The sequence below is a fragment of the Leucoraja erinacea genome, chromosome 21, assembly GCF_028641065.1.
Source record: "Leucoraja erinacea ecotype New England chromosome 21, Leri_hhj_1, whole genome shotgun sequence".
NCBI classification, from domain to species: Eukaryota; Metazoa; Chordata; class Chondrichthyes; order Rajiformes; family Rajidae; genus Leucoraja; species Leucoraja erinaceus.
The window spans coordinates 19335964-19357599 of record NC_073397.1 but is presented as its reverse complement, the minus strand read 5'-3'; the positions used below and the strand labels follow the sequence as shown (position 1 = coordinate 19357599).

Here is a 21636-nt window from a genome sequence, read left to right as displayed (position 1 = left end):
AGTTGAGGCCAGTTCATTGGCTTAAGCGTTGTGATAGTAACTGCCTCAACTAACTCCTCCGGCAGCTCATTCCACACAACCATCCTTTGTGTAACAAAGTTACTCCTCAGATTTCTATTAAATGTTTCTCCCCCCTAACCTTAAACCCATGGTCTCTGGCACTTGATTTACCTACTCTGGGCAAGAGATGCTGTGCTTTTATCCAAACTATTCCTCTCTTGACTCTGGGTACTCCAAGATCACCCCTCATCCTCCTGTGCTCCAAAGAATAGTCCTAGCCTGCTCGACTTCTCCCTATACCTCAGCTTCCTTTGCTCCAAGGAAAGCAAGCCCAGCCTATCCAATCTGTCCCAAACCTAATGTCCTTTATACCAGGAGTCATCCCGGTGAATCTCCGCTGCACTTTCTCCAGCACAATGCCATTCCCCCTACAGCACAAGGACCATTGCAGAACCAATATTCCAAGTGCTTTGTAATGTTGCACCATAATGTTTTCCACTTCAATCTGCCCTAACCCTCGTGATCGCAACAGAAATTCAGGTAAGAGTTTAGACTTTAGAGATACAGTGCGGAAACAGCCCCTTCGGCCCACCATGTCCATGCTGACCAGCGATCACCACGTACACCAGCACTATCCTACACACTAGGGACAATTTACAATTATAACAAATCCAATTAACCTACAAACCTGTACAGTTTTGGAGTGGGAGGAAACCGGAGCACGGGAGAACGACAAACTCCGTACAGATAGCACCCGTAGTCAGGATCGAACCCGGGTCTCTGGTTCTGTGAGGCAGTAACTCTAGCACTGTGCCGCCGCATGTTGATGTTTCAACAGACCGAAGAGAAAATTAAAGCTACTTCCACATAATCTAGCAAAAAACATTTATTAGACTAGTGAACCTCATCATTTTGTCTTTCTCTCGTGGTCATGGTATTTGGTGGATGAAGGCTGCATCACAAATGTTTCAGTTTCACAATTGAAAATTATTTTTAACATCGTGTTTGCCACTGGCCCTTAGGGAGGTGGGGATACCTGTGACGGGGTTGGCAAAGTCCAACTGGCTTGGTGCATGTGGCTGGAGGAACAAGCAAAACGATCGACCATTGTGAGGGGAATCCAAGGGAAGAATCATCCAGGCACCTGGTCAGGAATAGGACAAAGGTCAGGGATGCAGGTTCGGAGAGGCGTCTATTCGCTATTGAGAGGAACACCTTGGTACCAGCAGGGAAATTCACTCTAAAAACCAGAGCAAAGAACAATAATGTACAGAAGACCTTGATTGGTAAATCTGTGGAATTCTGTCACAGAAAGTAGTTATGGCCAGTTCATTGGTTATATTTAAGAGGGAGTTAGATGTGGCCCCTGTGGCTAAAGGGATCAGGGGGTATGGAGAGAAGGCTAGTACAGAATACTGAGTTGGATGATCAGTCATGATCATATTGAATGGCGGTGCAGGTTCGAAGGGCCGAATGGCCTACTCCTGCACCTATTTTCTATGTTTCTATTTAGTTGCCTCTGGTTTTATATGAGTGTTTCTGCCAATCATTCTACCAGGAGAATAATGGCTGTGGTGAAGCATTTTGGTTGGCAGGAAACACGTTTCGTCAGAGCTGGTAATCAATCTCACAGCGACAGGATTTCCCTTGAAACTACGTCAGATGAAGGGACAATCAAACTGAGGAGCTGGGCTCTGCATGGCTGCGAGATTCAACATCACTGTGAATGTTATACGTACCGGTCAAACCATGGCGTCACACAGCACGAAAACAGGCCCTTCGGCCCAACTTGCCTATGTCAAGTAAGATTATCCATCTTAGGTAGTCCTATTGGGCCATATTCTAAAAAAATTAAAACCTATATCCTTTTGGAAAACCTAGAAGAGTGCTACTGAGCTCAGGCAGCAGCTGGGAATGTGTGACATGTCATTGAGAGCGAGCCAGAGTTTGCATGGCTACAGCTCATTGTGTCTGTTATTGCTGAGGATCTGGGTGTAGCCCTTGTGTCTCCTTGGTTTGTACTGTAGCAGTTTGGAATATTCCAGAAGGAGGCGCTTCCAGTAGCAGGAAACATCAACCATCCGCAAGTGATCCTGGATGAATCTGTGGCCCCTGGTGAGGACAAACAAGGGAGTTACTGGAGAGACAATCTTTATAAGGAGATACAAGACACTGCAGAAGCTGGAATCCTGTGCCAAATATAAAGTGGAGCAACTCAGTGAGTCAGACAGCATCTGTGGAGGGAATGGATAGGTAACGTCTGGGTTGGGGCTCTTCTTCAGGCTCTTAGTCTGGAACTGGGCCTGAAGTCGGCTCGAAACATTGTCTGTCCATTCCCTCCCCAGATGCTGCCTGACCCGCTGAGTTCCTCCAGTACTTTGTTTATTTAGTTTAATTTACAGGTATAGCATAGAAAGGCCCTTTGGCCCACTGAGGTCATGGCAACCATCGATTATCCGTTCATACTACTTCTCGATTATCTTACTTTCTCACCCACTCCCTACACACTGGGGGTAATTTGCAGAAGCCAATTAAACTACAAACTCACGTGTGTTTGGGATGTGGAAGGAAACCGGAGCGCCCGGACAAAATCCATGCAGTCACAGGGTGAATGTGCAAACTCCACACAGACAGCATCGAGATCAGGATCAAACCTAGGTTTCTGGCACACCGAGGCTGCAGCTCCTCCAGCTCTGCAACGGTGCCGCTCCTTGTATTGTAGTTTGTACTTTACTTAATCTTTACAGGGGATGGGACGTGCGACTGGGCCTAATAATCAACGTTGACAACAGGGAAAATATTGGAAATTACCTGCAGATATGGCTCCTACTGCACTCCCCGGCCTCCCAGTGAGCTACACGCGGCGGCAGAAGCTCCCAGCCAGTCGCGGCCATACCTCAACAGCAAGCCTGGCTTGCCCGCTGCAGAAACCAGGGACCCTCCTGGAGTTGTCTGAGGCTCGGCTCCTGCTCAACCCCGAAGACCGGGAACCGATGAGGAGGACTGTGATGGCGACGGACAAAGGGCCTTTTCAAGAAGGTGGCGGATGGAGGAGAGGATCTGTGCCGCGAGGCCAACCAGCCTTTAAGGTTGGCCTTAAGGTATAAGACTATACTGTTAAGAACTTTGTGGGAGCCTCGTTGTGTACTGCCTCTGTAAAGTCTACAATTACACCACAATCATTGTACGTTTGTACTTATCTATGATTGTGCTTTTCTATAGTATGATTTTATTTGATTGTATGCAAAACAAACATTTTCACTGTGCCTTGGTACATTGACAATAAATACTGCCATGTGACAAAAAGTATCATCATTGTCATCTTCACTTGCTCCTGCCAGCAGGTTGTTGGTTCAGTTCCCACACAAGGGACAGGAAAAGGGGCTGATGCTCCATACAACATGGAAGAAACTCTCCGCTATCGGGGCCGAGGCACAAGGAACTGCAGTGCTGAGATGCATCAAAGCTGTTCTCACCTTGCCAAGACTTGGCGGCAGATTGCCGCAGTAGTAATGCAAGTAGATAACAGTTGATCCTGACATTATGTTTAGCACAAATATTGTGTGGCGAAGGGCCTGTCCCTGTGCTGCACTAATGGCGGGGCAGACTCGAGGGATTAAGTTGCCTGCTAGTGTCCTTGTGAAATAATATCCATACTTCAAGGTACATCACTGGGCAAGAAGTACTTGAGGATATTGCCAACAGGAATGCAGTCTTTGCATTCAGCACCTGAAATCCAGTGCACCAGTCTCGGCGGGACAGAGAGAAACACGCACTGGACTTGAAGAAGGGCCATGACCCAAAACTACATTCTACGCAAGATCATGGCATCTGCAGTTCCTTGTGTCTACAGAGCTTGAAGTTCACTGTTCTGGGGACAGTGATATTTAGTTTGAGAGTTAACGCCCAGTGGTGGAAGCAGAGGAAACGTCTGGCATTACATTCTGCTCATGTTTGGTCACGCTGAGCACAGCACTGACGCACAATGCATGAAATGGGAAAGGCTCCAATCCCTTGCAATTAACTTCAGAGAACAAAACTAAAATTATGTTATGCGGCAGTGTTGAGTTGCTGCCTTACAGCACCAGAAAAATGGGTTCAGTCCTGATTACGGGTGCTGTCTGTATGGAGTATGTACCATCTCCCTCGTGGGTTTTCTCCGGGTGCTCCAGTTACCTCCCACACTCCACAGGTTTGTAGGTTAATTGGCTTGGGTAAAAATTGTAAATTGTCCTTAGTGTGTAGGAAAGTGCTAGTGATCGCTGGTCGGCGTGGACTAGGTGTGCTGAATGTCCTGTTTCTGCGCTGTATCCCCAAACTAAACAAAAACTATGGACATGATTAATTGTCGGTAACCCACTGCCTGTGTAGGGCTGATACAGAGTCCCGACCCGAATAATCGACGGACCCTCTACCTCCACAGATGCTGCCTGACTCGCTGAGTTACTCCAGCAGCATTTTGCTCCAAATACCTGGATCTGCAGTCTCTTGTATCTACATTTAAGTTGAAAACTGACAACTTAGGGATTTATACTCACCTCTCTGCAATCTCTCGAGCAAACTGGTCATTTTCCTTAACGAACTGCAACAAGTTCCTAAAAGACAGTCAAACAAATAAACACGCTGTCCTCTTATACACAGATACAGACTGGAAGCCATCCCTTCAACCCACCGAGTCCACGTGGCCATCGATCACCCGGTCACACTAGTTCTATATAATCCCACTTTCTCACCATTCCCTAGACACTAGGGGCAATTACAGAAACCAATTCACCTCCACGTATTTGGGATGTGGGACGTAACTGGAGCACCCAGAGAAAAACAATGCGTTCACAGGGAGAACGTACAACTCCACACAGACAGCACCCGTAGTCAGGGTCTCTGGCGCTGTGAGGCAGCAACACTACCGTTGCGCCACTGTGCCGTCCCACTGTTCCTCCAGCATTTTGTGTTTTGCTCAGGATTCCAGCATCTGCAGTTCCTTGTGACCCTAGAGGAATGTGAAATCGAACTCTGGCTCAGTGAGGCACAGGAGCCCTAGTCTGCGTAGCTGGTGCCCATGCCACAGGCTTACCGTACGTCAGAGAGGTCCCGGTTGACAGGAATGTAATGCATCCATGGCTTCAACTGTGGGTAAAAGAACTCCAGCCATTCATTCCCAACGTGGAAAACCAGGGATCCGCACAGAAACAGGTGCTTGAATCGGAAACTGGCTGCAACTCCTCGGAAATTAAACAGATATCTGAGTAACGAAAAAAATATAGGCATCCATTTCAGTGCAGTTTCACTATCATATAAAATTATAAAAGGACTGGACAAGCGCGATGCAGGAAAAATGTTCCCAATGTTGGGATAGTCCAGAACCAGGGGCCACAGTCTTACAATAAAGGGGAAGCCATTTAAGACTGAGGTGAGAAAAAACTTTTTCACCTAGAGAGTTGTGAATTTGTGGAATTCCCTTCCACAGAGGGCAGTGGAGGCCAAGTCACTGGATGGATTTAAGAGAGAGATAGATAGAGCTCTAGGGGTTAGTGGAATCAAGGGATATGAGGAGACGGCAGGCACGGGTTATTGATTGGGAACGATCAGCCATGATCACAATGAATGGCGGTGCTGACTCGAAGGACTGAATGGCCTCCTCCTGCACCTATTTTCTATGTTTCACTTTACAGCTTCCACGAACACTCCAACACCTTACTATGGATCAACCAACCTACAATTTCACAGTTTACCGCTCTTGTCCTTTCTAGGGAATGGATGACACCACCTTCCCTTGGTCATCGGTGCCGGCTGATTTGTTCTGTACCTTTTCATACCTCTAGTTTCCTTCCCCGGCTCAGTTTGAAGAAGGGTATCAACCCAAAACATCCATCACTTATTCATTTTCTCCAGAGATGCTGCCTGACCCGCAGAGTTACTCCAGCATTTTGTGTCTATCATCTTTGTTAAAGACAAGTTATGTCTAATTAATTTGAGAAGAGTATTTTCTGATGAAGCAACAGAGGGATGATGAAAGAAATTGGTGAGATAATCAATAATCATTCGGTAAAGTACCTTATAGGCTTGTCCACAGGATTGAAGTCCATGGAATGATAGACTTGATTTAAAATTACGAAAGGTATAGTTAGGACAGGCAGAACCTTGTTTCCAGGGTGAAAATGCCAAGGACAAGAGGGCATAGCTTTAAGGTGAGAGGGACAAAGTTTAAAGAAGATGTGGGGAGGTTTTTTTTTTACACAGAAGATGGTAGAAGCCTGAAATGCGCTAATGAGAGTGGTGGTGGAGGCAGATACGATAGTGGTGTTTATGAGGGTTTTAGAAAGGCATGTGGATATGCAGGGAATAGTCGATCATATAGAGATACAAGATCGAGAAAGGTGCAGATAAAGTGCAGCAAAAAAGTCCGTGATGGAGAAGCACTGAACTAGGAGACAAAGAAAGATGATCGAAAAATGAACTAAAAATGCCGTGAGGACAGAGCGGCTCAGTGGCAGAGTTGCTGTTTTACAGCACCAGAGTCCCAGGTTTGATCTTGACGATGGGTTCTGTCTGTATGGAGATTGTACGTTCTCCCTGTGACCCCGTGGGTTTCCTCTGGGTACTCCGATTTCGTCCCACACTCCAAAGACATATGGGTTTGTAGGCTATTTGGCTGTGGTAAAAATGGTAAATTGTCACTAGTGTGCAGGATAGTGCTAGTGTACGGGGTGATCACTGGCCACACGGATTTGGTGGACCGATGGGCCTGTTTCCGTGCTGCGTCTCTACAGTCTAAAGTAAAGTCCCAGACTGAGCCATCAGGGCCTGGAATTCCGTTTAGGGTAGAAATACGAGCAGATCCAATTGTAGCATTCAAACGGGGAGTGTGCAGAGGTATCTAAAAGGAAAACAATCGCAGGTCTACGGGGAGAGTTGGTGAAACAGGACCGGCTGGATTACTGTTAGATGGAGACAGTATGAACTCGATCTGCCAAATGGCTGTCTTCTGTGCTGTTGCCATTCTGCAACTCTATGAATCGACCCTTCCTTTTCTGGTGCTGGGATAATAAGTTATCATGCAAGCGATGGGGAAGGATAATTCTTCACAGGATGCAGAGCAAACCACAATGAGGACATATGCATCACTAGCAATGTTGGCTTTATTGACTTTTCCTTTAGGAAGGATGTCATTAAGCTGGAAAGAGTGCAGAGATTTACGAGGATGTTATCAAGACTTGAAGACCAGCGCTATAGGGAGAGGTTGAAGCATAGGAGGCCGTGGTGATCTTATAGAGGTGCATAAAATCATGAGGGGAATAAATTGGATGAATGCACTGAGGTGTCTACCCAGAGTAGTGGAATCAAAAACCAGAGGACATAGATTTAAGGACTGATAGAAAGGTTTAATGGGAACCTGAGGGGCGACTTTTTCAGAAGGTGGCAGGTATATGGAACGAGTTGCCAGAGGAGGTAGTGGAAGCAGGTACTATAACAGCATTTAAAAGACATGTACATGGACAGGAAAGGTTTTGAGGGATACGGGCGAAACGCAGATATGTGGGACTAGAGTAAGTGGGACATATTGGTCAGCATGGGGTAGTTGGACCAAAAGGCATATTTCCATCCTGTATGACTCTGTAACTGTCTGAGAAGATAGTGTTGAGCTCCCTACTTGAACCTCTGTAGTCTGCTCTTGTTCTGGTTTGATATGACTGAATGGTCATTTCAGAGGGCAGTCAAGAGTCACACAAAGCCAAATCAGCTAAGAAAACATTTTCTCCTATCGAGATTAATGATGCGTAGTTTTGTGGTTACCCTTACTGAGATCAGTTTTTATATTTTTGAATCCAGGGTATCAAGTTAATTGAATGTTTAATTCCACAACTACCATGGTGGGATTTGAAGTCAAATGACTGGATTATTAGTCCTGGCCCCTGGATTGCTATTTCAGCAATTTAGCCACTGCACCATCATTCCTGTGACATACTTGTATTTGCAATGCTCCACCAATGGAATTTCTTTAGCAGGGGGGTTTCCCAATGTGTCCTGTAAACAGATCAAATTAATAGATCAACAATTTACATTTATACGGAGCCTTTGATGTATAGAAAAGCCACATGGAGCAATATCAAGAAACAATGTTAATCAAGAAGGCGTTATGGCAAGTAACCAGAAGCTTGGTCAGATAGGAAGATTTTAAGAAAGAACCTAATCAAGGAAACGTTGAGAGCTGAAGAAATATAGGGATGGAAATTCCCAAATCAGGGTTAGCTCAGCTGTCTGTGGTGGAAACAATGACATTCAGAGAGTCCCAGAGGAGATCAGACCTGGAGAGACATAGTGATCTCAGGTTTGTAGCACAAAGGACCTTTCAGTAGGAGAAGCCAGTCTGTGAAGTAATAACAACAAAGACAAGGATTATAAAACCAGTGTTGCTAGCTTAGGAACTGAACAGACACAGGGCAGGTGGGCGTGGGTTTTGCCAGGATGAGATCAATTAATTGAACTGAGATTTGTAAGTCCTGCCTTCACCGATGTTGGTTTCCATTTCCAAAGGCAGGGTGAATATAGTTGTTGTGTACAAGGATTCACTTCAGTCAAGATTTTTCATGCAGTGGAACTTCGTGCCAACAGAGAGGGTTTGCACACAGTAAACTAATTGAGCTTCAGGTAGAAGAGAGTTTACAGATTACTTCAATTCAGCATCCAACTCCTACATTTTACCTTCTCAGACTTCCAGGCTTGGTTTTTAGTGTATTCTGCATCGACAAGCAATGGATCCTCCCGAGAGAGCAGAATAAGAGGATCTCGTTCTGAACTTGTCCTGAAATGGAAACAAACCGCTTTATTTCAACCTGTCCAACCTGATATCTGATGCAGACTGTGCAATCGTTTCACTGCACACCTACGCTCAGTTTGCTTTAGCCTACGCGATCTCCCAGTTCCCAAATGCTTTAACTCCCCTTCCCATTCCTATACTGACCTTTTCGGTCCTGGGCCTCCTCCCCTGTCAGAATGAGGCCAAATGCAAATTGGAGGAACAGGACCTCATATTTCGCTTAGACAGCTTACAATCCAGTGGTATTAACATTGATTTCTCTAACTTCATGTAACCCTTGCATTCCCTCTCTCTCCGTCCCTCCAACATCCTAGTCGTTCTACTGGTTTGACTGTCGTTCTGCTTAGTTTTACTGCTTCACTCGTTAGTTTCACTTGTTATCACCTTCTCCATAGCCAACAATGAATCATTGTGGGCTCCACCTTTCCTTAATTATTTTTGCTGGTTTTGATTTGTCCTTCATATCTGTTTCCCTTTCCCATAACTCTTGTTTAAGAAGGATCTCGACCCGAAACGTCACCTACTTTTCTCCAGAGATGCAGCCTGACCTGCTGAGTTACTCCAGCATTTTGGGTCTATCTTCTGATATCTGCACGTCGGATGTCAGGGAATAGACAGACTTAGACAGATGGAGCGGCACAGTGGCGCAGCGGTAGAGTTGCTGCCTTCCAGCGCCAGAGACCCAGGTTCAATCCTGTTTACGGTTGCTGTTTGTACGGTGTTTGTACGTTCTCCCTGTGACTGCGCGAGTTATCACTGGGTGCTCCAGTTTCCTCCCACACGTCAAACACGTACAGGTTTATAGGTTAATTGGCTTTGGTAAGTTGTAAGTGGTAAAATTGTCCCTAGTGTGTAGTGTTAGTGTCCGGGGTGATCGCTGGTCGGCGCTGACTCGGTGGGCCGAAGGGCTGTCTCCACGCTGTACCTCTAAAGTCTAGTCTAGAAGATACACAGATAGGAATCTTGTGTAAGAATGTGCATGTGATAATAGAGTGCTATCGGTGTGATAGTTTTACAGAGCTGCCACTGTAAGTGTGTGCCAATGAACATAATAAATCTGTCATGCACGTACATCACGTAAACCAGGGGCAGACTGCAAGACAGTAAAATGGGAACTGGATTCTGTCAATGGACCAATCCAATAATTGCACAACCTTCAACTGTGATTCATCTAAATACAACCTGTTCCCTGAGATTAATACCCCAGGGTATCAACAGGACTGCATCTCTCAATAATGTGCTCTTCCACATCAGTTAAAAATCCTCCTATTTTTTGTAGCAAGACGGTTTATTCCTTTAATTCCTTTACTACACTTTTAAGCAAAGGTAAACTTTGGAATTAGCCCTCATGCTGGGAGGCAGAAGCAGCGAGTGTCAGGTTCAGAGACTATTCAAAACCACGTGGAACACCCTTTTTAATTGAATTACCTTGATCCTCTAAAGAAACCTTTTGAGACTTTCTTCTCCCATGGCCATTCTTCAGCTGATCTAATAGGGGAAAGAATGATATGTTGTGTTAGGTGCTGCCGCCTGGAAACACACACCGCTTTCATGTACCAAGCACAGTTTTATCTTTCCTACCAAATAGTTTGTTCTCTTTGCTGCTTAAAATTCAAAAAGTCTATTTAAATTTCTATTAGAGATATTCCCTTTGTTCTTCCTCAAATCCTTCCAAAATTCCTACCTCTTATCTTAAATATTTGTCCTCTAGTCTCATACATCGCAGTCAGAACATAGAACAGTACAGCACAGGTACAGGTCCTTCGGCTCACAATGTCTGTGCCAACTATGATGCCAGGGTAAACTAATCTCCTGTCTGCACGTGATCCATATCCTTCCATTCCCTGCACATCCATGCTCCTTTCTAAAAGCCTCTTAAATGCCAGTACCTGCCTCAACCACCACCCTCAAGCAACACATTCCAGGCACCCACCTCCCTCTATGTAAAAAAAAACTTGCTCCGCACATTTACTCTCCCCCTCTCACCTTAAACTTATGCCCTCTGTTCTTTGACATTTCCACCCTGGTAAAAGGTTCTGATTGTCTACACTGTTTGTGCCTCTCTATGACGCTAATACTAATCACCATCAGAGCCAGACTGGAACTCAGAATACACGGGACTTGGAGGCAACCAGCACTCCCACTACATGCATGGGCAAACTGTATGAGGCGGTCTCTTCAGCACCAACTCCGCCTGCAGATCCAACTCACGTTTTCATATCCTTCCTCATCAGGTCCCAGCGTCCAAGCCCAGTGGGGTAAATTGGCCAAACTGCGGGGCCTCCCTCCCAGAAGGTCCATGCAGGGTACATGATGTCATTGTACTCTGATGTCTGTGAGAGAGAGAGAGAGAGAGAGAGAGAGAGAGATAAGAGAGAGAGAGGGGAGAGAGAGAGAGAGAGAGAGAGAGAGAGAGAGGGGGAGAGAGAAAAGGGGGAGAGAGAAAAGGGAGGGAGAGAGAAAGGGGAGAGAGATAGCGAAGAGTGATAGGGAGAGATAGATAGAAATAGAGAGAGAGATGGAGATAGAGAGATAATAGAGATAAAGAGAAATAGAGAGAGAATTATATTTAAATACACTGGAAAGCCAGAGTTATATATCATTTGATTACTGTTTATCTTTCAGTCCTATACCAGGCCGCCTGAGAGCAGGAGGTTGAGAAGGTGCTACATATTTTCCCCTTTGCTCCACCTATTGCACTTGCGATTGTATTTATATATAGTATTATCTGATGTGATTGGATCGCATGCAAAACAAAGCATTTTTCTGTACCTTGGTACACGTGACAATATTGAACATAAATGTAAGGTTAAATTCCCTCCAGATATGCTGCCTGACTGAATTCCTCCAGCACTTTGTGTTTTGCTAAGGATTCCAGCATCTGCAGTTCCTTGTGCCATTGTGTAAAATTCACATTTCCTTCCACAAGTTCTCTATGAGCATAAATTCTTACATTGCCTCTTGGGCAAAGACAAACTAAACAGTTTGCTGGCTGAATGCTCTGTTGCTCTCTACCACCCCCTACTGCCAGTACTGAACCAACACAGACACTGGACTGCCTTGGTTGCTCCAAATACAAAATAGTTTTTTGGACTATCATGATCTAGTTTATAGAGTAAATGATAGTTTATTGTATTCAGTTTGGGTTGCATCTAATGTACCTGCAAAGCTGCAGCAAGTAAGAATTTCATCTTTCCGGTTCATATCTGATACATATAACAAGTAAACACTCTGAACTCTTGAAATGTTGTTCATTACCCGTAGCATCTTGGAATCAAAGAGTGAGAATCTAGGCATTGGCACACATAACAATGAAACACTCATGACACTTGAGGTTTAAGGTGAGAAGGTAAGGATTTAAAGGAGACCAGAGTCTTAATTTTTTCACACATACCAGAACTGTGATCTTATTTGACAATCATAGAACATAGAATGTCACAGCACAGGAATGGGCCCTTCGGCCCACAATATTTGTGTCGAACATGATGCCAAGTTATAGATACTGTAGACGCTGGTTAACAGACAAAAGGACACAAGGTGCTAGAGTAACTCAGCGGGTCAGGAAGCATCTCTGGAGAACATGGATAGGTGAGATTTCGAGTCACCTATCCATGTTCTCCAGAGATACTGCCTGACCTGCTATGATGCCAAGTTAAACTGATCTCATCTGCCTGTTCATGATTCATATCCCTATATTCCCTACACTTCCATGTGCCTATCTAAAAGTGTCTTGAATACCACGGTAGTATCTGCCTCCACCACCACTCCAGGTAATGCGTTCCTGCCCCCCACTATTCTCTATGTAAAATAACTTAATCTTCATTAAAAGACAGCAAATTTTCATTACATTTTCCCCCTCTCACCTTATAGCTATGCCCTCTAGTGTTGGACATTTCCACCCTGGGAAAAAGGTTCTGACTGTCTACCCTATCTATGCCTCTAATAACTTTATATACAATGGTACTCTTACCTTGCTGAAAGATAAAACAGGCCTGACGGGTTTCATCCATTTAGGAGCCTGTGGGTAATCTCGGACATTGAGGACAAATTCCATGTCAGGGAGATCACTGATTATTTCCAGTATAAAATGCTCTACCCCACTGCACCTAAACACAAAGGAGAAAGGGCTGAGATTCCTCTGTTGATCAGGAGTTTGAGCTACAAATCTTTGATGGTTCAGTTGAGAGGATTTTTGGCCCAGTTGGAAGATTGTCGGTTCAATTCCCACTACAAGTTTTGAACCCAAAAACCTTTATTCACATTCTGAGTTAGATTGTGGCAAGAGCAGGGATTCCCTCTTTCAGAATAGAGATAGTGGGAGACTTTTGCAACGGCAGAGATGCTACAGTGATATTTCATCTGCTCCCTTATCTGCTTTATTCGGAAGAGGAGGGACTCTATACACGCTGCACCATTGTGCCGTGCTAAATGATGAAGTCAAGTTTTCATTGTTAACAGGTATGGGTACACAGTGGCGCAGCTGGTAGAGCTGCTGTCTCTCGGCACCAGAGACCCGGGTTAAATCCTAATCTCAGGCGGTCTGTCTGGAATTTGCGCGTTCTCCTTGTGACCGCGTGGATTTCCTCCCATATCACAACTACTTGCAGGTTTGTAGCTTAATTGACTTCAGGTAATTTGCCTCTAGTGTGTAGGGAATGGATGAGAAAGTGGAATAACATTAAACTAATGACAACGGGTGATCGATTGGCGTGGAAGTGCCTGCTTCCATGTTGTATCTCAAACACTAAAACAGATGATAAAGAATTTCAGTCAAACATATTTCAAGAGAAAAACGCATGCATATAGTCATTTCAATGCAAGAATTTTAGGCAGCCCAGTGGCGCAACGGTAATTGTCGCCTTACAGTGCCACAGACCGGAGTTCGATCCTGACTACGGATGATATTCTGTACGGAGTTCGTGCGTTTTCTCTGTGACTATGTGGGTTTTCTCCAGGTGCTCTGGTTTCCCTCCACACTCCAAAGACATACAGGTTTGTAGGTTAATTGGCTTCAGTAAGTTGTATAATTGGCTCTCGTTTGTGTAGGTCAGTGTGCGGGGTGATTGCTAGTCGACGCGGACTCGGTGGGGCAAAGGGCCTGTTTCCACGCTATATCTCTAAATTCTAAAGAATAAATGCATCAAATAGCAACAGGCTAGACTGCACTCCCACCTGGCAGGAAACATGCAGCTGTCTTGACGATAGAGTTGGCCCTTAATTATCTGGTAATGCGTCCCCACTTCTTGCCCAATGATCTCTGCCATCATGTCTTCAGAGATTCCTTGTCGGAAGGGTAAAAGATCTTCCTCAAGCACACTGCATGAAGTATAAAATATGTTCATCAGTCACTTAAGCGGTTCCAACATTTGTTAGTGGTTCTACAGCAAATATTGATAGTCTATTGCATATGTTAGAAATTGGAAATAAAAATGGATAATCCTGGAACATAGTGGGTCAGTTAGTGCAGTCAGTTTAGTTTATTACGTCTACCAAAGTACAGCGAACAGCTTTTTCGTTGTGTGCTATCCAGTCAGTGAAAAGACTATACATGATTGCGATCAAGCCATCTATGGTGTACAGATACAGGATAAAGAGTATAACATTTAGTGCATGATTAAGTAAAGTATGAATAAAGTTCATTTGAAGGTCTCCTGATAACAGCTAGAAAGAAATTGTTACTGAATCTAGAGATATGCGTTTTCAAACTTCTGTATCACTTGCCTAATGGGAGAGGGGAGAAGAGGGAGTGACCTGGGTGACACTGGTCCTTGATTATGCTGGTGCCTTGCCGAGCAGCATGAAATATAGATGGAGTCAATGGAAGAGAGGTCAGTGAAGAGAGAAAGAGCGTAAATGTTTTGGATCAACCTAAGATGTTACAAACCAAGGAAATATCAGATTCAGATTCAATTTAATTGTCATTGTCAGTGTACAGTACAGAGACAACAAATATACAATAGATGGAGGATAAGGAGAGTGTGAGGAAACAAACAAATCCTGGGCTATAATTGAAATAATTGGTTCTAAAGCCAAATGAGCCCAGGTACAGAATACGAGGAGGTAGGTTACTGTACAAATGTTTTAGCACACCCTATCAAGATTCTGAAGTCTCTTGACAGAATGGATGCATAGTAGATACTTCCTCTCAAGGGAATAATTAAAATTAGGGAAGAATAAGTGGTTCTCCATTTTAAAAATATGGAATTATATAGCACTGAAACAGGCCCTTCGTCCCAACTTGTTCATGCTGGCCAACATGCCCCATCTAAGCTAGTCACATTTGCCAGCATTTGGCCGTTTAAAACTTTCCTATCAGGAACCTTTTAGTACATTTACCAATCCAAGTACATTTTAAATGTTAAAGCATCTGCCTCAACTACTCCTGGCAGCTCATTCCATATAGCACTCACTGAGTCATGAGTCTTTAGAACTCTTTACTGGAGGGTGGTGGATTATTTAAATATATTTTTAAAGCGAAGAGAGATGAATATTTAGTGAGCAGATGGGTGAATGAACACCACAGGTAGACTGGAAATATAGTTCTGTTTCTTCATGGTCACTGAATCTCCTAGCTTTTAAGGGTAATTAGTGAGAGGCAATAAACACCTGCTTTGCCAACATGAGAAATGAGATGATCTAGCTTGCCTGGTGTAGCTACTGGGAAAGTTGAACATTGAGAGATACATTATCGTAACTTTGTGCCTTTGGCTACTCAAGATTCCAAACCCTGGATGTGTAGCTGCAGCTAATATTTACCCCCCCCCCCGACATTTCATCAACAAGCAATGGGATCAGGTTGAAACCAATCCAATCTTTAAATGGAGGGGGGGGGGGGGGGGGGGGATGATGGAGCCAAATGTACTGGAGCTTACAGCTGTAGGAAATGATTAAATCCAAACATAATTCAAAAAGCAAAATATGCCATCAAAATAGAAAAGTGAGCTCATACCGTTGGTGACAGCTGCAGTTATGTGTGCTACAGGGCTGATACGATTCCAACGCAGCCGCTATCTTGTCCTTGAATTTTTGCCAATCTTCATTTGGAAAATGATGACAACAATGTTAGAAATGGAGTTGTAATCAATAGATGCTCAGTGAATGATAGCTCAATTCTGACTAATGCCAATCATTCCATTTCATTCCACTCCTTCACTGCTCTGCTACAGCAGGTTGCACAATTATTAAATCTAATATCAAAATCGCTAACCACAGGAATAAACATTTATATTAAATACGTGGTTTTTTTTTAAGTTTAAAAAAAATCTATTTTCCAAGACCAGAGAATGAAGTTCAAACTGACAATATTGGTATCACCAGTTAACTTGAGATGATCATAATCTTAGAATTAAATCATAGATATTCAACAGCATAATCAGGAACCAAATACCACATGAATGGAGTTAGAAACCAGGAACAATCTTTTTCCAAAAGGCAGTGAACCCCAAGGGCAATTGAAGCATTCAAAACCGAGGAAGATCTTTACTCGTGAATACAGGTACTGTTGATCAGAATAATGATGACAGATCATCGACTGAACACCAGAGGGATGAGCAGCCTAATTCTCCCTAAGATTTAAGATTATTATTGTCGCGTGGAACAAGGTACAGTGTGTATGCATTGTTGTGCATGCTATACACCAAGTCAGATAAAACGGGGCAGCATTGTGGCGCAGCAGTGGAGTTGCTGCCTTACAGCCCCAGAGACTCAAGTTTGATCCTGACTATGGGTGGTGCTGCCTGTACAGAGTTTGTACGTCCTTTTTGTGACCGCAGGGATTTTCTCTGGGTGCTCCGGTTTCCTCCCACATTGCAAAGATGTACAGGTTTATAGGTTAATTGATTTCTGTACATTGTCTCTAGTGTGTAGAATGGAACGTGTACAGGTGATTGATGGTCGGCGTACACTTGCTGGGCCGAAGGGCCTGTTTCCACGCTGTATCTCAAAATTAAACCATACATAAATACAATCTCAAGTACGATAGAGCAAATGAGAAGGTAGAGAGTGCAGACTATAGTTCTCAGCATTAAAGCGCATCAGTTACAGAAACTAAATTTAATGTTTGTAAAGGGGTATTGGACAGTACCCCAGTTAATGGAAGAACTGTTCTGAAGCCTGATAACAGTGGGAAAGATGTTCCTGAAATGGAAAGGACTGTAGCATGGACTAAATGGAGTGAATGATTCATTTCTTTGTGCTCAGATTTCTAATTCTTTCTGCTTGCTGTCAACTGCAGCTTACTTTGTCACTGAGCAGCACATCACTAGGTTGCTTTTTTTTTTTTTTTTTTTTTGTTTTTTGTTTTTGTTTATTTTATAAGAAGTTAATACAGCACAAAACAGTACAGTGGCACCTAATTTTAGGTGCCAACTATGTAATACCGTAATCCATTCTATGTACAACCTCTAGTTTTATGTTATAAGAAGGAAGTAAGCAGAACAAGAAAAAGAAAACAATAGAAAGAGGAAAAAGTGGAAAAATAGATAGTAGAGAGTAGAAAAACGTGAAGTGTGTATATAAAAAATAAAAAAAGGAAGAGAGAAAGTGGAAAGTAGAAATAGAAGAGAAGGCCCCTTAAAAGAGAATTTTTCAAATCTGTATTCGGAGATGTAACTCTATCCGCGTCATGAACTGAAATCAGCAATCCTTACGGCACCGCTGCATCACATGATTCCAGAAAGTCGATGAAAGGAGACCAACTCTTTAAGAATTGGTCATATTTATCTATTAGTCGGAGTCTCATTTCTTCAAGGCGTGCTATGTCCATCATATTCCTAATCCACATTTTAACAGTTGGTGTGGTTGTATTATTCCAAAATTTAAGTATCAATTTCTTTCCAATTATTAACCCATAATTAAAAAAAACATTTTGATCTTTATTTAAATTGGTATCTTCTCCTATTATTCCAAATATAATCCATTCCGTTTTAGGTTCTATTCTTGACTTGAAAATCTTTGTAAATATATCAAATATATCACTCCAAAATTTATTCAACTTTGTACATCCAGCAAATGAGTGTGTTATATTAGCGTTTTGAAACAAACATTTATCGCATCTGGGAGAGACGTTTGGATAAAATTTATTCAACCTCGTTTTTGAATAATATAGTCTATGTAATAATTTGAATTGAATTAAATTATGTCTTGCATTAATAGAACAGTTATGTGTATTCATCAAATACTTTTCCCATCTATCCTTCGAGATCTTTATCATTAACTCTTGTTCCCAATCTTCCCTTAATGCTTCTGTTGAGGGTGATTCTCTATTTAATATATTATTATAAAAGTATGATATTAATTTTTGTGAATCAGCCTTAATATTCATTGCTTCTTCTAAAGGATCTAAAAATATAGTTTGAAATCTATGTGTATATTTCTTCATAAAGTCACATACTTGTATATATTTAAAATATTGATTATCCTTCAATTTAAATTTAAATTTTAATTGTTGAAATGATAACAGTTTGCCCACTTCATACATGTCCCCTACTTTCCTAATCCCCAGTCTATCCCATTGTTGATATGTGTTGTCAATGAGAGAAGGTTTGAATGCGGGGTTGTTCAATAGTGGAGTTAGTACTGATAAATTATTTAATTTCAAGGATACTTTTATTTGTTTCCAAATTCTTATTATATTGTGAATAATTGGGTTCTTCTTATATATTATACTATTCAATTTTATCGGTGAGAGCAGGATCGTTCCTATATCGTGCGGATAGCACTCCTCTTTCTCCATTCTTATCCACTCCAACTGCTGAGTGGAACTATCCAGCCAGTATATTATGTTCTTAATATGCACTGCCCAGTAGTAATATATAAAGTTAGGTAATGATAAACCCCCAACTTCTTTAGATTTGCACAAATGCTTTCGTTGAATTCTATGTGTTCTGTAGTCCCATATAAAATTAGTGATAGTGGAATCTAATTTTTTGAAAAAATATTTTGGAATATATATTGGGATCACTTGAAACAAATATATTAATTGTGGTAAGAAAGTCATTTTTATAGCGTTAATTCTACCTATCAATGAGAGTGGAAGCGTTTTCCAAAATTTAATCGTATCATTCAGTTTATTTAATAGTGGTGTAAAATTGGCACTAAATAATGATTTGTGTCTTCTCGTAATTTGAATACCCAGGTACTTGAATTTTTCTGTTGCAATTTTGAAGGGGAATTTTAGTAAGTGTCTCGAATCCTGTGGATTTAAAGACATAATTTCGCTTTTATTCCAATTTATTCTATATAACTAGGTTGCTTACAGGGTTTTGTGAGTGGATGGATAATCCAAAAAGCCAGCACAGCCAAAAACTCCTTCACTGCATTATCAGTGTACAATATTTATTCTTTACATAGATGCTTATTTAACTATATATTTTACTGTATTTTCTAGAAAAATAACAATTATACTAACAGTTCCTATTTAAGATTATCATTTAATTGAAACTTTCCAAGATGAGAGAATGTAGTAACCTGCAAGAATCCACAAAAAGAAACTAGATTCCTGAAATCTAAAAAAAAAGTAAATATTCAACAGGTCAGATAACATTTACAGAAAGAAAATGTTAACATTTCAAGTTTAAGGCGTTTCATCAGATCGCATTTTGTCATTTCCGGAAACATTTACTATTATTTCTTTCCCAATGATTCTGTCTGGGTTTTCTCCAATACTAGTTCCACAATCTTTTTTGATTAAGCAAGATTTTTGGCTTTTGCCTCAAGTAATATTGGCTGTTAAGAACAGGAAAAGCGGGAGCAATTTTCCCTTCGTGCCAGCTCCATCAGGCAATCAGCAAAATGAAGGAGGTAGTCACAGGCTTCAGGAAGTTGTGTGTGTTGCATTTACAAGCCTGTAATCTGCTGCAAGTAAGAATTTATTCATGTGTGTATATATTTATATTATGGTATATGGACACACTGATCTGTTGTGTAGTAAATGCCTACTATGTTCTGTGTGCTGAAGCAAAGCAAGAATTGCATTGTCCTATCAGGGACGCATGACAATAAACTCACTTGAACTTCATTGTTCTGTTGCAGTAGATATGGTAACTAAACACTTTTGACAAAAGGCTGTCAGATAAGAAGAGAAAAGAAAAACCAGAAGGAGGGATATGGGTGGGATACGTGGAGTTGCTTAGTTTAGTTTAGTTTATTATTTTTGTCACGTGTGCGAGGTATAGTGAAACATTTTTTGTTGCGTTCTATCCAGTCAGTGAAATTATTAGCGACAACGAAGAGACGGCCTACAGGGAGGAGGTCCAGTTCCTAGCAGCATGTTGCGCTGACTACAACCTGGCCCTTAACTCCAAGAAGACCAAGGAGCTCATTGTGGACTTCAGAAGGTCTAGGGGCGACACGCACATCCCCATCCATATTAACGGGATGGAGGTGGAACGCGTTTCCAGCTTCAGGTTTCTGGGGGTCAACAACTCCGATGACCTCACTTGGACCCACAATACCTCAACACTGGTCAAGAAGGCTCACCAGCGTCTCTTCTTCCTGAGGAGACTAAAGAAGGTCCATCTGTCTCCTCAGATTCTGGTGAACTTCTACCGTTGCACCATCGAGAGCATCCTTACCAACTGTATCACAGTATGGTAGGCAACTGCTCTGTCTCCGACCGGAAAGCACTGCAGAGGGTGGTGAAAACTGCCCAACGCATCACCGGTTCCTCACTCCCCTCCATTGTGTCTGTCCAAAGCAAACAATGTCTGCGAAGGGCGCTCAGCATCGTCAAGGATTGCTCTCACCCCAGCCACAGACTGTTTACCCTCCTCACATATGGGAGGCGCTACAGGACCAGCAAGTTCAGGAACAGCTTCTTCCCTGTGGTTGTTACACTACTTAACTTACCCATGGTGATTGCCAGTCACCCCCCACCCCTTCCCCCAGAAAATGTGCACTACTACTACTGTTTGTAGATATATATACATTTTACTGCTCATTATTCTATGTTCACTCTTCTGGGTGAGCTGCTAATTGCATTTCGTTGTCTCTGTACTGTACACTGCACAATGACAATAAAGATTGAATGTGAATCTGACTAAATCTATGTCTTTCATTATTCTGTAAGTTTCAATGAGTTGTTGGGAACATGCTGAACTTCCTAAGACTTCTAAGGAGATATGAGAGATGTAGGTGTGCTTTCTTGGCATTTCATTTGCTTCGATACGTGTGGTCCAGGGCCGGTGACTGACGTTTAGTGCAAGATAAAGTCCAGTAAAGTCCGATTAAAGATTTCCTCTGATGTTTTGTCTTGCCCTCCCCACATGGTAGTCCTGGTCTACCCTTCCTCCCCAGCCCACTCCTCTCCACAGACTGTAGCCCGGCTCATCGTCCTATCTGAGGGGTTATTTGACCGAGCTCCAGAAGCCGAGCCGGGCCGGCGCCGCGTTACCTGCTCCGCTGCCGTCTGCAGCCGCCCACAGACCCCAGCACCAGACAAGCGCCGCCAGCAGCCGCCATCTCCCCGCCATCGCGCACCGCGCCTGCGCACAGCCACCGCTCCGGGGGAGGGGGTGGGGGTGGAGCGGGCTTTCGTTACCACGGCAACCAGGGCAAAGTATGAACAACTAACTTCCTCAGCCTGGGAATACATTCATCCTTCATTTTGCACAGAAGCAACTGCAATCTTTCAGGATTAGGGTTTTGGGATTTTGGTTCCTGCTTTAGAGAAGTTATCACTGTGCACTCATTCATTGGACGGAACGTCAATCATGACAGAGTCCGCCTATCATTGGTACCCCGACTAATGTCCCGCCTACTAGGGCACATTGGATGTTCAGCATTGTCCTTCCCTGTTTATGAATTTTTAACATTTCAGA

General features: G+C 42.9%; 1 protein-coding gene across 1 annotated transcript; it reads right to left on the bottom strand.

Annotated features, from left to right (window-relative positions):
• Nucleotides 1-871: 871 nt before the first annotated feature.
• Nucleotides 872-21323, bottom strand: poglut1 (protein O-glucosyltransferase 1). The gene is made up of 11 exons (XM_055652315.1): nt 21210-21323; nt 15768-15852; nt 13991-14134; nt 12789-12924; nt 11030-11151; nt 10247-10306; nt 8704-8803; nt 7967-8025; nt 5075-5242; nt 4539-4595; nt 872-2112 (listed from the first exon to the last, which is right to left on the bottom strand). Exons 1-11 carry the CDS (start codon nt 21286-21288, stop codon nt 1956-1958), a joined length of 1167 nt encoding a protein of 388 aa, XP_055508290.1. The 5' UTR covers nt 21289-21323; the 3' UTR covers nt 872-1955.
• Between the last annotated feature and the right edge of the window lie 313 nt (nt 21324-21636).